The sequence below is a fragment of the Thunnus maccoyii genome, chromosome 13, assembly GCF_910596095.1.
Source record: "Thunnus maccoyii chromosome 13, fThuMac1.1, whole genome shotgun sequence".
NCBI lineage: Eukaryota > Metazoa > Chordata > Actinopteri > Scombriformes > Scombridae > Thunnus > Thunnus maccoyii.
Window position 1 is genome coordinate 12,396,853 of NC_056545.1, and position 15,709 is coordinate 12,412,561.

Consider the following 15,709-nt stretch of genomic DNA (forward strand, 5'->3'; position numbering starts at 1 on the left):
TCTTTAGTGTATCACTGTCACCACATTTACATTCACATCAATATCCTGAAATTATTCTATGTCAGACTATCTGTTTTAACTCCTCGACTTCCAGCATTGCCACCAAATCCATTCAGTTGCATCTAAATAGGGATATCAGTCCAATGCAACCACAGACTTTAACCTCTAATATGTTTGTGTCAAACAAGGGTCTAGCCAATGAGGAGTCTGAGCTGCGTTTCCGTCAGCTGACCAGGGAGTATCAGGCCTTACAGCGAGCCTATGCCCTGCTGCAGGAACAGAAAGGAGGCATACTGGACGCTGAGATGGAAGCCAAGGTACATATACACAGTGAGAAAATCACTTTCATTTTGGGTTTAAATAAATATAAATAATAATAAATAAAATACCCTTGTCAATAAGGCGTTTTGATCACCATCCAGTGAAAACAAACATCCAAAAAGTCCTGTAATTTCCCTCATTAGTTATGTCTGAGGTAGGTTGAAGTAGGGTCATTGTACAGACATTTGAGACTTCGTGTCAAATGGTTGTGGGAATTGAGTTACACATAATTTGATTATCTCTAGATTGAAATTATATCCTAACACATGATTTTGAAAACAGCTTTATTATATAAGACTGGTCATTTCAGGACCATGTTTCATCTGTACTGCTCAGTATAACATTAAAGAGTAAGCAATAGACAAAAAACAAAAGCCAGCTTGGATTTCAATACAGTAGGTTGCCCTCTAGTGTAGTGGTCCTTAACATCTTTTGAGTACTGGACCACTTGTAATGAGCTGACATGCTTCAAGAACCCTTTCCTGAGAGAAACTATTGGCAACTCCCCCAGCTGCACACTTGTGACTCTTACAAAGCCACATTCAGATGAAGCCAGTTGTGGTTCTTCAGTTTTCCTGCTCAGAGATGAATTACAACTATTTCCTTGATAATTTGCTCATTTATAAAATATTTTAAGCGGTTTTCTTTCTAGGTGTGAATATTTAATTCTAATGTGACATAGAGAAAGAAAGAAGCGGTTCAGTAACAGGGATATTTGCAGCCCAAATGCAAATACGTAATGTAGGCCAGGTAATGGACCATGTTTTACAAGGACACAAAGCTTCATTTAAGGCTTCAGGGGTTTTTTTTCTTTTGACTTTTGGACATAACTATATTGTGTATTGGGCTGAGAGTACTGACACCACTTTTGATGGTGCACAGCAGTTGCACCAGTGTTACAGTGACAAAAGAATGAAGCTGACGTGCTTTCGTGACACAGTGACAGATCAAAAATGACTGAATCGCTGTTTTGCTATGTTTCAGGCGCAGGAGCAGCTCCAAGCAGACATTCTCAGGTATAAGGCCAAAATAGAGGACTTGGAGAAGGAACTGACCCTGAAGGGACAGGTAGGACATACGCACACACATAAATGAAGCCACATGCATGTATGCATGGGTGTGGATGGACATGAAATATGCTGTATATGCTGTTTTTCATTTTAAGAAGCCTATCGATTACACACAAAAATACAACAAAAAATAAATTAAAAGATATCCAGTGAATATCTTAATTCTTGAACCAATAACTTAACTCTATCTACATCTTAGGATCTTAACAGGGGATATCTCTTGAGACAAGATAAAGCAAATTATATTTTGTCTTTGTTAAAATAGCTGTGATTTAAAGCATCAACTGCCTCTTTTCTCCATCAGGACTCCAAATGGGTGGAGGAGAAGCAACTCTTCTTACGAAGGAATCAGGAGCTATTAGAGAAGGTTGCGCTTTTAAAACTTTCATCCAAGGTATCTGAATAAATTTGTGATCAAGTACTTCTTCCTATCTTCTTATTAATTCTTTCTGATGTCCAGGTGGAAAAGATGGACTCAGAGTGCAGTCGGCTGCAGCAAGAACTCCAAGACTCCAAAGACCAGAATGAGCTGTTAGAGTTCAGGATACTGGAGTTAGAGGTGAGGCACAAAGATACACAAGCTTGACAAATGTTCCTGTGAGATGAGTCCAAAGCTCTTCCAAAATGTTTGTAATCTAATAAATGTGTCTTGTGAGGCAAACTGATCAGGCTGTAAGATCAAATATCATTTTACTAGCCGGGTTACTGGTCCAACAGTGTGAACCATTTTATTGGTGTTTTACTGAAATCCAGAAAAACATTTTAGTATGCTGAGAACACATCCTGACATCATTTTACAGGGACTCTGTTAGGTTACAAAACCAATGTTAGTCTTTCCAAAAGCTCCTGTCCGCATATCCATCACAGAAATAACCCCTTGATGATTAAAGGGAAGTCTCACATTTTACCGGTGTTTATTGCCATCCAAATTGTTTTTCATGCTATTATTTATGTCTGTTATGTAATAACAAAGTACAGTATAAAATAAATTAAGCCAAGATTTGATATTCCGTTGCAAATCAGATCTTGGCCACTTTTTGACGGAAAAAAACAGCTGTTTTTGCAGTTTTGACAGAGCTATTCCCTGGCTACAGTGATCTCATAGTCTGGTTTCCTGGAGATCAGTCTCTCAGAAATAATATATTTTTGTAAAGGTACAGATGCTGAGCCATGACATAAAGTTGGAAGACGTAAAGACTATTGAGATTTAAAAAACTATACAGTGTGGCACTTGTTTTGCTGTTTTAATAAATCAATTTCCACTTCAAATGAAGGTCAGAGGAACTAAACTAAACTCAGTGTGCTAACTGATGAATCACTAAAGGACAGATTTCTATGTTAATCTTGCCTGTCAAGTCATCCACTCAGCTGTAAAGACAGGCAGCCCACTAGCCTGTCAGTCATGATGATAACTAGCTGACAGTGGTCTTTGTGTTCTGGCTGTGCTGCAGTGCAGATACTAACACATGCTTGTGAGGGCCAAAGCTGCCACCTAGTGAGTACAAAGGAGAAGGCATCACTTTACTGTCGATGTACTCATCAAAATACTAAGGTGTACTTTTAAAACATTACAGTGATTTAACCTTAATTTAAATTAAAAGCTTTTAGGTTCAAGGTTTTTATTTCTCACATAGAAATCAAATACATTCCCTAAATGACAGTAGTGAAATGTTTTCTGTTGCATACAAGCTTGAGGTTTTTTAAAGTGGACACAGATCAAGGTACATGTATTTGTGCAAATACTGTTAAAAAAGAGTCTGTGCAATTGTACAGAGGTATAATTATCCTCATTCAGTACTCTTCAGGCTGCTTGGGGAAAAGAAAAATTCAGTGTCTGACCTCAGTGGTAAAAGGCTGTAACCAGGGTGGTATCTGTACTTGGTGATGCCATTTGTCTAGAATAGTGGTTGGCATTTTCGTGGCTAAACAAAGCAAAGAGCACCAATGACTGACACTAAATCATCATCAATGAAAAAAATAAAGAAGTGACATCAGTGGAAACAATGATGGACTGAATCAGAGAATTTTGGGACTAGTTTGACAGCAGTAATGTGAAGGATTATCAGCAGTTAGTGGTTGTTGAAAAAGAGCAGAAGGGTCAATACAGCAAGAGCTAAATGAGGTTAATGTCAGAAAAAGAGAATCTCAGGTTGATATTTCATTTCATTTCATCGGTGCTAAAGTAGTTATTTTGGTAACCTATAAGAATGTCATGAAAAATCTTGCGTGGCTCTGAATGTAAATATTCATTTATGCAGTTTGATAAAAAAAAAAAAAAAAAGTAATTTTTCTGCAGATAACAGTCTAAAACAAGCCAGTAAAAGTGAAAGTACAGTTTCATCCAGGTTTGATTTGAATACAGAAGCAAAATGGACAGTTACACATGTTTTTGGCATAATGAAATGTGTATATCTGTTGTTGTAGGAGCGTGAGAGGAAGTCTCCTCCATTCAACCACCTGAGGATACATCCCTTCTCTGAGGGAGTCAGTGCACTGCAGATTTACTGTATGAAGGAGGGTGTCAAGGTATGCAGAAGAATAAAGTCTCTGTTTTATCATTTTATTAAAAATTTACTCATAAAGTATCTTTTCTGGCCAGGTATCCCAGTACAGTGCAGTACATGTGCCATAAATTGAGATGTTGCATGTTTCTATATCCCTTTTACACGTTTTTCATTTTAACGACCTTTATCTTTATATCACTCTTAAAAGAATAACACCACCTGTCGTCTTCGTATGAGATGACTGCATGTGGAGTTCCAATCACAAGATTGTAAACTCATAACATGTAATAAGTGGAAAAGAGTCTTGATTAAAAGTAAAAGCAGAAGGTAAATGGTTTATGTGACGCTCCTGACAGGTTTTTATTCTGTTTTCTTGACAGGATGTGTGCATACCAGATCTCATCAAACTTCTAGATATCCTGGGAGACAACGGGGTAACTCATGTGTAATTCAACATATCAACATATGATGCTTAATACAGGAACATTATTCATGAAAGTATTTTTTTTTCCTTTTGTATAGAACTTAAGGAATGAGGAGCAAGTGGCCATTATTCAGGCTAGCACTGTTTTGTCACTAGCAGAAAAGGTAAGTTTGGAGACTACATCATGGTTCCTTGGATAACAGTCATATCAACTGACATACAGACTTGTTTGTGCTGCACAGATTCATGTTTTGCTGTTTGTTGCCCTCTAGTGGATTCAACAGATTGAAGGGACGGAGGCAGCTCTTCATCAGAAGATGATGGATCTTGAAATAGAGATGGTGAGTGACATCAGTCTTTCACAGGAAAAAACATGTTTTAAAGGTTGTGAAACGGTAAATGTTAGCTTAGGTCAGGGGAGACATTATGTGATAGGACAAAAGAGCTACAGATTATGCTGGAAATCAGGCACACTACCATAGAGTGTTTCATCCAGTTTTAAGTTTACGATGTAATAAAAAAGGCCACATTGCACAAACAAAAACAAAAAGGTCCTTGTTGGTAACTCACTTTTTATAGTTATTACCTGTATAATACTTAGTCCTAAATAGTGAATCATCATAATAAATTAATCTCTCTAAATACAAGAACAATAAAATAGAATAAAAAACATTCCATTCAGTATTTTTGTCTTTGGTGGTTAAAGGATAAGGTTGGCGATATTCTCTTGATATCCCATGAAAAGCACTAAGCAACAACATGTTAGTCCAACTCACAAACTTTTCTGTCCTGAGCCCATTGATTCCTACTGAAGACATAAAACTTTAAAATGGGTCACAAATATATACTTTTTTAAAAGGCTAAATGATATCCTAAAACAGCTTGCCACTGTAGTTTTTAGAAAATGTTGCTGAAATCGGAGTTAATAGTGCATTTACAGGGTCATGGATTATCTATATTATTTAAATAAATCCATATCTATACTGTAGGCTTAATCACATGGGCTTAAATGTTGGTTTGAATTAAGTATTATGTTGTAACTGAGTAGCTAAAAAAACCTTTTTCTTCCTCCTCATGGACCCTGCCCTACACAATCTGTACAGGAAATGTTCTGTAAACAAAAAGGATATCTAGAAGAGGAGCTGGACTACAGAAAACAAGCCCTGGACCAGGCCTACATGGTAAGTGTGTGTTTGTTTGCCATGTATACATTGAGTTGTGGAGCCAAAATCTGTTCACCATCACAATGTTGAGAGTCATCTCCCATCTGGAGACAAATATGTGGGTCCACACTAGGTTTATCATTAAATTTCAGGTTAAAACTTGGTTTTAGGGTTGTGGTTAGAATCATGACAAGATTAGGCTAAGAGTTGGGTTTAGGTATGTAGTAGTTATAGATAGGGTTATGTTTAAGCCTTCAGGGGATGAAGGTAAGTCAATACAGAGTCCTCATAAGTATAGTACAGTAGTACTGTGTGTGTTTGTATGACATTAAAAGTAATAACAACTCCTCTTTTCTCCCCTCGACAGCAAATCCAGGAGTTGGAAGCAACGTTATACAACGCCCTGCAGCAGGACAAGGTTCTTACATATTACAGCCATAATATTATCATTATTATTATTATTCATAAAAAAATGATTATGAATTTGCTTTCAAAATGAATTCTCATGATCGTGCAAATCCCACTAATCTGAAACATCTGCACTATCTACACGGAGTCTTAATGACCTGTTTACATGATTTCTGGCAAATTAAATGTTATGACTGTGGCGTCTTTGAAATTATGAACATGAATTAAGAAAAGACAGGCCTCAAGGAAACAGAAGATTTCTAGAAGGCTTCAAGGAATCTTATTCCAAGAAAGCTCTACAGATAGAAAAAGAATTTGCATTAGAACAATAAGACAAGAAATATTACCATGGGTTTTAAAAAAAACCTTCATGGTATCTACTCTCTCTGGTGCCTGTCTCCTTCCTGCAGGTGATAAAGTATGGTGAGCCTCTAGATGAGCTTCAGAAGGACGAGTTGCGGACGGCAGTGGAGAAGCTGAGGAGGCAGATGCTGAGGAAGAGTCGAGAGTACGACTGCCAGATCCTCCAGGAGAGGATGGAACTGCTGCACCAGGCGCACCAGGTCCGTCCATGTTTGTGAATCTGATAATAGAACTTTGTGTGAAAATAGGTTTGCATGTGAGAAACCTCTGTTGGCTGGAGATTTAACCCCTCTCTTTCAAAAGTAAATGGCATTTGTCCTAATCACCATTTTCTCTCTGAATGTTTGCAGAGAATTCGAGACCTTGAAGACAAGACAGAAATCCAGAGGAGGCAAATTAAAGACCTGGAGGAGAAGGTAGGCCATGTTTAATGTCTTTCTGTCGTGACCACATCCGTCAATTACATGAAACTCATGATGAAATGATACCAAGTTTATAAGACTTTAAGGCTGTTGCTGACAGGCAGCTGTAATTAAGAGGATTTTTTCAGCTGAAAGCCTATGAACACATAAGTAATATTCCGTATGGTTTCATTATTGATACTGTATGTGTTTCCTTGTACGGTGAACCTGTGTGTTTCTGCTGTTACTAACACGCTGTATGTCAAGTGTTCCTCTAATTCTCTCACTTTCTTTGTCCCTTCTTCATGTCTTTCTTTCTCTCCAGTTTTTGTTTCTGTTCTTGTTCTTTTCTCTCGCCTTTATCCTTTGGCCTTGAAGTCTTTGGCGTGTCCCGTAGCAGAGGTGAGTCCTGCGGGCTTTGAGTAGAACGCTCAAACCAGCACCCTCTCTCTTGTCGACCTCGGTCAAATATGTTCCTAGTAAAACAGAAACTGCACACTAAGTGTTTTGGCGTAGTGCAGCAGCCAAAGTAAAAACTGGGAATACTCTGGGAACATAGCCTGGATTGGCCTTGACAAGCGCTCAGTCAAGATGCATTTCTCTAGTAACATTAATACTATCTGATAAGGGTTTCTGGCCTTTAAAATAAAAGTTTAGATTTTTTAATCATTTTAAAGTAATGTAATTTCATTCATCATACCCGTTAAATGAAAACAAATAAGAACAGATAGAAAATAAACTGTTGTAATTGAACTGTAGAAGCTGCATTGATATAAAATGAAAAAGAAACTCTGCAATTCGTCTTTATGGTTAATACACAAAATATACTGTATGTCCAAATACTACTGTACTTAATGCTCACTTGACATTAATCCCTACTGGATTCAGAAAGGAAACTACAGACCCTCAACTGTACAATGGTGACATTTTGAGATGTTTCTCTACCTTTTGACCACAAGGGGGCTCAGTCCTTTCTAGAAGCAACAGTTATTTGACCCTGGTCTGCTCACCCTCTCTCCTACACATTTACTGGCTTCACCTTGCCTTCACTTAGAAATATTCAACTGTCATTCCTTCTTTCTCTTTACACTCTCAAAATCTTTCTACTTAATCATCCTTCAACATTTTCTTCAATATCACATAAGCATATCATTTGTACTTATTGAAAGGTTTCCAGGTACAGTAGCCGATATCTCAGGAAGCAAACAGTGCCATCAACATCACCACCTCTTCCCCTTCTTGTATATGTTGTTTGTTGTCACCTCTGAGCTCATAACCCATGTTTCTATGTGTCTCTGTTTTTTAAATTATGAAAACAGTAAACAGTCTTGCAGGAAAATTAAAATGTTGTTACAACTTAGGTGTTATATCAGCAATGACCTTTAAACCTGCATTGATAGATTTTAGATTTTTTAGCAACTTGGGGGCAGCACAACAAGCTGCAAAAACAACATTGACATATTATCACCTAATAAAGTTGTTATGGCTAAAATGTTAGCAGGAGGCACAGAGCAACATTGCCATTTATTTGATGTCATATTTCTGGCCCCTGGAGAATGCAAGTCCAGTATTCACTCTCCTTTTAACTCTCCACCAACTCCTAATATCTGGCTCTTTAGCTGCTGTTTGGTGTAGAGTAAGTAGCGTGCAGAGCTTTTTCCCACTGAAAACAGCTGCCTGCCTCGGCAGAAAGTGACGTCGATCAGAGAGTTGAACTCAGACAGTAAAGATCTTGGCTGTAAAACCAAAGCGACAAGACCCTGAAATACCCCACAAATCTGAGAGGAAGTGCAGAGTTGGGTGATAATTCTCTGTGGGGATTACACATAAGCAACAAAAAAGAGAAATAAAAAAGGATTAGGTCACGTCAAAATTTAGGGGGAATGCACTGTAATGATAGACTTGCTGAAACACTGCTAAATACAAACATAAAGATAAAAAAGATGATATCTTAAGATTAAGATATAAAAAAGATATAACAAAATGTTCAGTGCATGTCGAATTTTGTTCTAATTCTCTATGACTCCTGTCTCTCTGTGTTTCTCTCTCAGGTGGTGTGTCAGCTTGGAGATCTTGTTTGTGACTGCAGTGTTATTTATTTTCTGGACAAGTGTGGAACAATGTGCATAGCAGTGGCTGCAAATGTCATAACATCAGTGACTGCTGTCAGTATAGATGGACGTGTCGTTTGTTGGTCATGGACGTTCACACTTCAGATCTTATTCTTTTTGTTTTTGTGTTTTTTTAAATGGGGGTAGGGTTCTCAGGATGCTGCCCAGGATGATATTTTTTAGAGCGGTGTTGGACATTAAACGTCTCTCCAAACAGCTGCAACAACGACACACAATTAGAAAGACGCTCACAATAGACGCAGACACACACACCTATACAGTATGTACTTACATACAGTTTACCGACACGCATGCATACACAGATGCTTTGACAAATCCAAACCAAAGCCTGGGAAATGTTCTCTCTGCCATGCAGGGTAATAATATGTCATTCACCACCATTTAGCCACAGTGGGAATATAAACAGACAGAAAAACACATAGACAAAGAGGCAAACAAACCGCCAGACCACAGCTTCTCTTCTTTTTCTCTTCTTTCCTTTCCAAACCTGAAAGGACGTTCTTTGCGAATGCAACCTCTCGGTGAATAGAAGCGAGCCAACTCAGGACCCATGAGAGCGGAGGCCATTTGAACAGACTGGTCTCAGGTCAGATTATAATAAGGAACACTCAGGACATGGTGTCTTACAGGCTGGCCTGCCCTCGCTGTTCCCAGAATGGTGCTTACACAGACTGCTAGGACTTTCCTGGAAAAAAGACCTGAACTACACTGCAGAGACTAGTGTGTACAGACACTATAGCTGAAGGGGGGATACAGGACGCAACTTCACTGGACACTGATAACAGACTTGAGTGAAGAGAGATAAAAAGAAGAAGAAAAGATCAAGTGTGAAATGAAGCTCTCTGATCCAGCTCCACTCAGTCTGGATCTCCACAGAAAAACCTACGGATTTTCAAACCGCTTCTTAATTTTTCTCAAAAGCCAGCAGACTGTAAGAGCTTTACTCTCTGGTTTTCTTGTTTTTTTTTTCTTCCTTTGTTTCTTTTTTACAGCTCCCACCACTCAGATACTGTGTCCCAAGATTTCCACTGAGAAAACATCCTAATTCTGTACTGTAATATATACACATTTGTTGATATGTACATGTGTCTGAATTATTTCATGTAGTCTCCCCCTTATATTTCTGTGAATAGTTGCCATTTTCTTTTAACTCTCTGAAGCAGCTCGAACAGTTGATGTACTTGGCAGTTTATGGATGACTCAAATGGGGTATAAATTGCTCTGATATATTGTAGTGACAGCTGCAAAGATGAACTTTATTTCCTTGGAAATTATAACTGAAAAATCATTGGAATATGAATGTTGAATAACAGAATATTTGCCTCCCCTTCCTCTGTCTGCCCTCCTTATCACCTACAGTATGTTCCTTATTCTTTCTGTTGAAAATGTATTGCTCTGGTTGACCAGCAGGGGGTGCTGGTTTCACCTGAACAAGTTTCGACTACTCACCCTTTAAAGTTACATGAACTTTTAACAAGACTGTAAATATTTTCAGACTACCTTGCAAAATATCTGGTTGGTTTCAATTCAGATCTAACAGTTATGTCATCAGTAATTTCTTATCACACAAAAAATGGGCAAAAGCTAAATTCATATGACTGAAAAGACAGAAAAAAAACAACTTCCCCCATTTCTCTCTCAAGAATACTGTAGGTTCTCTCTCTACCCTTCTTTTGTACTAACCAAAACTTCTTTGATACTAACGGCCCTCTTTTACTAAACACTATTTAGGCTATTACTTCCACCAAATGAAACAGGAGAAAGTTAATGGAACACTACACCTACTCTACGTCTCTCCTGTCAAGCTAACTCTGCCCAGTCCCTGCAATATTTACTAGCTGACCGTGCTTGTTCCCTGTGTACCTGAGCTAATGTATCTGCCATCAGACCATCCCTCTGGCTCCATTCACAGGTCTAGCCTCTCTCCAGCGTCACATTACATAGCCAACAGTAACTACGACCCACTTCATTCACTTTAACTTACCGAGGGGAATGACTGAGACTATTTTTGTGCAAACTCAGCTAACTAGCAGTTGCCTTAAATGCACTTTCCCCCTTTTTTCGCTTGTATGTTCCTTTTTAACAATTATTTTTTCAGGCGGTTGATATTATCATGTAATGTAATGTATATTTTTTTTGTTTTTATTTCACAGAGGATCTTTTTTTTTATCTTTACCCCCGTCTGTCTTCCAACGAGAATTTAACCCCTCCTACTTTCGTCTAGATTATTAAATAAACAGAAAAACGAGTAATGCTGTAAAAAATAAAAATTTCATGGCCTTTGACCTTGAAGGATAAATTGTCTTCTTTTCACATCTTTTGATAAGGGGTTTTTATGTTGAAGGTGAGCATTTTAAAGCGTCTGATAGTTTCTTCAATGTTAATTTTCTTCCAAACCTCCCACTCCTTTCTACATCCCAACTCCACAGTAAGTTCACACAGTTTTCAATTCCATAATTCCAAATTCAATAAATTTGAGTCTTCTCTGCATTCAAAGTTAAAGAGTAATGGCTGCCACAAGACATTTTCAGAGATTTTTTTCTGATATCTTTCTTTGTCACATGTACAATTTACTCTTTAAAGAATTATATTTTAGAGAATTATATTTCAAAATATCCATTTTGACTGACTTTAAAACATTTTGTTTAAAATTAGTAAGATACAATATGAAGAAATTTCGTTTATACTTATTACTTGAGTCCTATTTGTTATCTTTTTGTTTTGACAAACAACTCACCACACAATCCGTTTAGTAGTTGTTCTGGAGCTCTTAGTCAATATAAAGCGCTCAGAGAAATGGATTTGTTTTGTCAGCTGCTGTTTCCATCATTCTTATGGTTTCTTTGACAGTTGACAACATATTCATTTTCCTGGAGCTTTCAGTTGATTTACAGTGCTGCTGAAGAAGATCATGTGATACAATTAAAATATGCAGGATAGCTACTAAATGGACATTGTGGTGAGATTATTTTGTCTACCACTGTTTTCAAGGTCAAGAATGATCTTTCATTCATTCACCACTGTTATTTAATCTGGCTTTTTTCTCTGTGTATCTAGTTTAATGCTGACTTCAGTCAGCAGCTGTCATGAGTTGTCCTGCCTGATGCAGTTCTAATCGAGCATGTTAACTTATTGCTCTGCTTGCTGTTCATGTCACAGAGAGGGAAATAGGCTTTGAGCTGTGGCTGGTGTTGCTCTGCACATGTTTCACTCCATAATCAATGGACAAATATATCAGGGGTAGCTAGTGTACACCCTGTGCTGTTACAGGTCAATAATATTCTTCAAGAACCACATACAGTATGTTTATTGCAAAAGACATTATTTATCTGTGATATTTAACAGTTTTTCATAAATTTGCTTGGTGTTATGAACCAGTTTTAAGACTTGTAGTATATTACCAGAATGATACTATAAAACTTCTCTGCACTGAAGCAATGAAAGTTACAGTTGTCTCATAAGCTTGTTAAACACTGGGCTTTCCCACAGTTTTTTTTTTTTTTACCAGCTGTAAAGAACACAGAACAGAGTCAGTCCAGGATAACAGTCTGTCTTTTCACTTTAGTTGTGACTGTCCCTGCCAAGCCAGACAAGAACAGGAGTTCAAGCCAGGTTTTGCTTCATTTTAGACCAGCTCTGCCAAAGGATGTCTGTCATAAACGCACTCTTATCTGTCCTCCTCTCACCACTTACATAGAGGTCACTGTCAAAGGTTAGTGCACTGCCTTCTAAAACTGATCATTTATAGGGGAAATAAAGTTTTAAATGGAACAAAAGCTGCATGAAAGGAGTTAGTATATGTTATTTTTTCTTTCTCGACAATCTACAGTTAATTCTGCATATTTCTTGATTCCTGAACACATAATCCTTGATGACATACAGTATTTCTTGTGTGGAAACAGAAACAGCTTACTCTGCAGAAAATGTACTGGTGAGGCTTTTCCAGCAAAAAACTATTTGAACTCAGAAAAGAGTGGACGGTTGAAAGCCCATATTTTAATTATGGGCCATTCTGGATGACTTGAAGCCCCCTCTAAGAGATACAAGATTGAAATGCCTGACAGTACATCCTCTTAGGCTCTTTAACCTTATTTCAGCAGCAGCTGGTCAGCAGGCAAACCAGCTCAGGCGGATGCAGCTGCCCAGTCTGCTGTGTTCAGCTGCTTAGCAACACTGACTTCATGGCTCATACTCCTATTAAACAGAGACTGGTAATTGATTTGTTGGTTTTCATCTCTAGTGAAAGTGAAGATTCACTTTGACAACTAGTCAGCAAAGGATTCAAGGAATTTACAAAATTGCCAAATTGCAATGCACAGTGTTCAAGTCCTTTTAAAAGAGCAAAACTGATTCAATGACTTATTAAGAATTAAATCTATGACTAGTAAGAAAGTGCATTGCATAGGGCATTGTGAGGTATAGTGCAAAGCTGAGGTGTGTTAGCATTGTAGCTTTGTCCTCAGTTTGTCATTCCTTGTTTATGTAGCTACATCAGGCAGATGGGCATTCACATAAGTATCCAAATGTAGGTCTTACACATAAACCTTTGTCTTTTTTTTTTCTGCTGATCATCCTGTGCATGTTGCCAAAAAGTCGACTGCTGCTGGTGACTGTGGGCTACCGCTCTGTTGCGCCATGTTGCTGTAATGAAGGGAGTTTGTAGTTGGCAAATTCTAGAAATATACAATAAAATTACATTTTTTGTGGTATTAAGCCTTTTTGACAGGCGGCAGTGTAGAGAGAAAACATCTCACAACAAACATCGTCACAATCAAACCTGTCATGTTGCAGTTTTTTATGTATTTAGTTTCTTGAATCAAGGTGAGCCAATGCAGAACCCAATTGTCAGACCTCATGTGGTTATAGTTTGCTGTTTGAATTAACTCCTATTGACTTGCCTGTGGAACGGTGGCCCACTTACCCACTTCTTTAAAGTGCCTCATTTGCTGTAAGGCCTTTTGTGCCAAATCCATGAAGACCACTGGGCATGAATTTGCCAAACTCTGTCCTACCAACCAAACATCCCTCCATCATGCCTGAATGAACATGCAATTACAGTAAGCCAGTGGCAACGTGAGAGCTATTGTTTTAAGGGGGACATACATTTTACTAGCTGGCCTACCTTACATCCATTTTAATACTAAGATGGAGGATAGTCTCCTGCTTTGTTCCAGTATTGCTGTTGTCATTGCTTTAAAAACCTCATTACGTCAGAGCAATATCCTGTTAGTCATCTTCTTGACCAAGTGCCAGGCTGGGATTTGTGCTTATCACTGAATTGAGTACGTTATTCAAAAACTGAAATGCCAAGTTTTATGTTACTGTGTGGTGTATTTGTTGGAAAATATTATCGATTTAAATAAAAATTTATGTCATCAGAGGGTTTTCACTTTGACACTGAAGCATGGAAAAATAGTGCTGCACCCAAATGGAATAAACAACTTGTTTTGTTATTTTGGTTTGAAGCTATCCTGACATTACTGACATTGCAAGCCAGACAGTGTGAGCTGATGGCTACACTGCCTCCCAGTCAGTCTGCTCTGTCTCGACCACAGTAAAACAGGGTACAGTTTAAGACAAACATCTCCGCCTTTGAGCACTGTCCTTGTTTGCTTACATAATATTTAATTCTTTTCAGGTCATCAGAACCGGTTGGTGTCAGCATGTAAACGTGTGGTCAGCCAAAACACAAAGCCATTGCATGGCTGAAAATCTAAAGAATGCTGTCAGTTTTATTTAGTTTTGTCCCCCTTCTCTCAGCATTATTTACAGTCTAAAGAAGTAACATACTGGAGAGACAGAAAATAGGGCAGGACAGACAGAGACACTCGGAGTAAGCCACCATAGAATTACTGAAGCAAGAAATATTAGTTGGCTCCTGGCATCTCCACAAACCTTGATGCTTTAATCACATTCATGTGAGGGGAAATTTCTGCTGGCCTGACAAGTTGCTGTGCTCCATGCCAACAGAGCCACAGGAACTGCGACAGTGGTATTCAGCCAGGAATGTGTGGAAATAGAGCTACTTATCATATTTTACTTAGCTTCAGTCCCCTGAAAAAATCTCCACTAAACCATCTTTTTAGAATATAGTGCTTGACCATTCTTTCCCCCTCCCATACATGTTAACTTATGGCTTTCTCCAAGTGCCAGTGAAAAAGGTTCTGCAAATATAGGTGATGTCAGCTGTTGTTAAAGAAAAAAACACATGTATGGTTAGATACAACTGTCTGATTTTCAGTTTTATAATCTGCACAATACTACATTTATTTCTAGCATTACAAATCCATCACGCTTGCATATATTGTATGTATTTGCAGTTTAAAAGGGATGTTCAAATGCTGCATGTTGCTAGTTACATTTTCTATTCTGCAGGCTTATAAATATATTTTTAAATCTTCATCATCAGGCTCAGTCATTTACAAATTTAAGTTTGGTTGCAAAACTTCCGCAAGAGTGTGCACTGTAGGAAAACACTGGAAGCTGACATGAGTGCAGTGCCCCCATGAAGTGGCTTGACAACCAGCCAAGGTGTCATTTCAGTGATGACAACCTGTCAGATGAGACCTGAACATGTGCCCTGTTTGATTTCACTGTAGCCTACAGTGTAACTGACCTTGGGGGCTCTGTCTCAGTCTCTGTATGCTCTTCCTCTTTCTTTCTCATATGCTTAGCACTTCAATGGGATTTTTGAGGCAGGCGTGTTATTTCTAATCCAGTTGATGAAGCCTTTCACCTCACAGTGATATCAAAGCCATCCTTACACAGTACCAGTGCCAGTACCAGTACTGTTACAGGACTGAACTGTCATTATTCTTTCCACTTTTAATGAATATCAATAGTGGATAAAACAGGCGATGAATAAGAATTTAATTCTGAATTTTGAGACTCATTTGTGGATATTCTGGTTGATTTAAACAGGG

The 15,709-nt window shown here is 38.2% G+C and overlaps 1 protein-coding gene across 3 annotated transcripts in view; it reads left to right on the forward strand.

Moving 5' to 3' along the window:
- jakmip2 (janus kinase and microtubule interacting protein 2) overlaps positions 1-11,055 on the forward strand; it is a 28,625-nt gene extending 17,570 nt beyond the window's left edge. For 2 of the 3 annotated variants that reach the window (XM_042430763.1, XM_042430764.1), the window contains exons 11-23: positions 189-317; positions 1,306-1,389; positions 1,696-1,758; positions 1,852-1,950; positions 3,816-3,917; positions 4,276-4,329; positions 4,418-4,483; positions 4,592-4,660; positions 5,423-5,500; positions 5,850-5,900; positions 6,301-6,453; positions 6,604-6,669; positions 8,706-11,055. In XM_042430763.1, coding sequence (XP_042286697.1) covers positions 189-317; positions 1,306-1,389; positions 1,696-1,758; positions 1,852-1,950; positions 3,816-3,917; positions 4,276-4,329; positions 4,418-4,483; positions 4,592-4,660; positions 5,423-5,500; positions 5,850-5,900; positions 6,301-6,453; positions 6,604-6,669; positions 8,706-8,912 — 1,221 coding nt within the window. In that variant the 3' untranslated portion in view covers positions 8,913-11,055. Of the gene's footprint in view, positions 1-188; positions 318-1,305; positions 1,390-1,695; positions 1,759-1,851; positions 1,951-3,815; positions 3,918-4,275; positions 4,330-4,417; positions 4,484-4,591; positions 4,661-5,422; positions 5,501-5,849; positions 5,901-6,300; positions 6,454-6,603; positions 6,670-6,979; positions 7,057-8,705 lie in introns of all 3 variants that reach the window. The other variant, XM_042430766.1, reaches the window with a different exon arrangement.
- Positions 11,056-15,709: the final 4,654 nt, after the last annotated feature.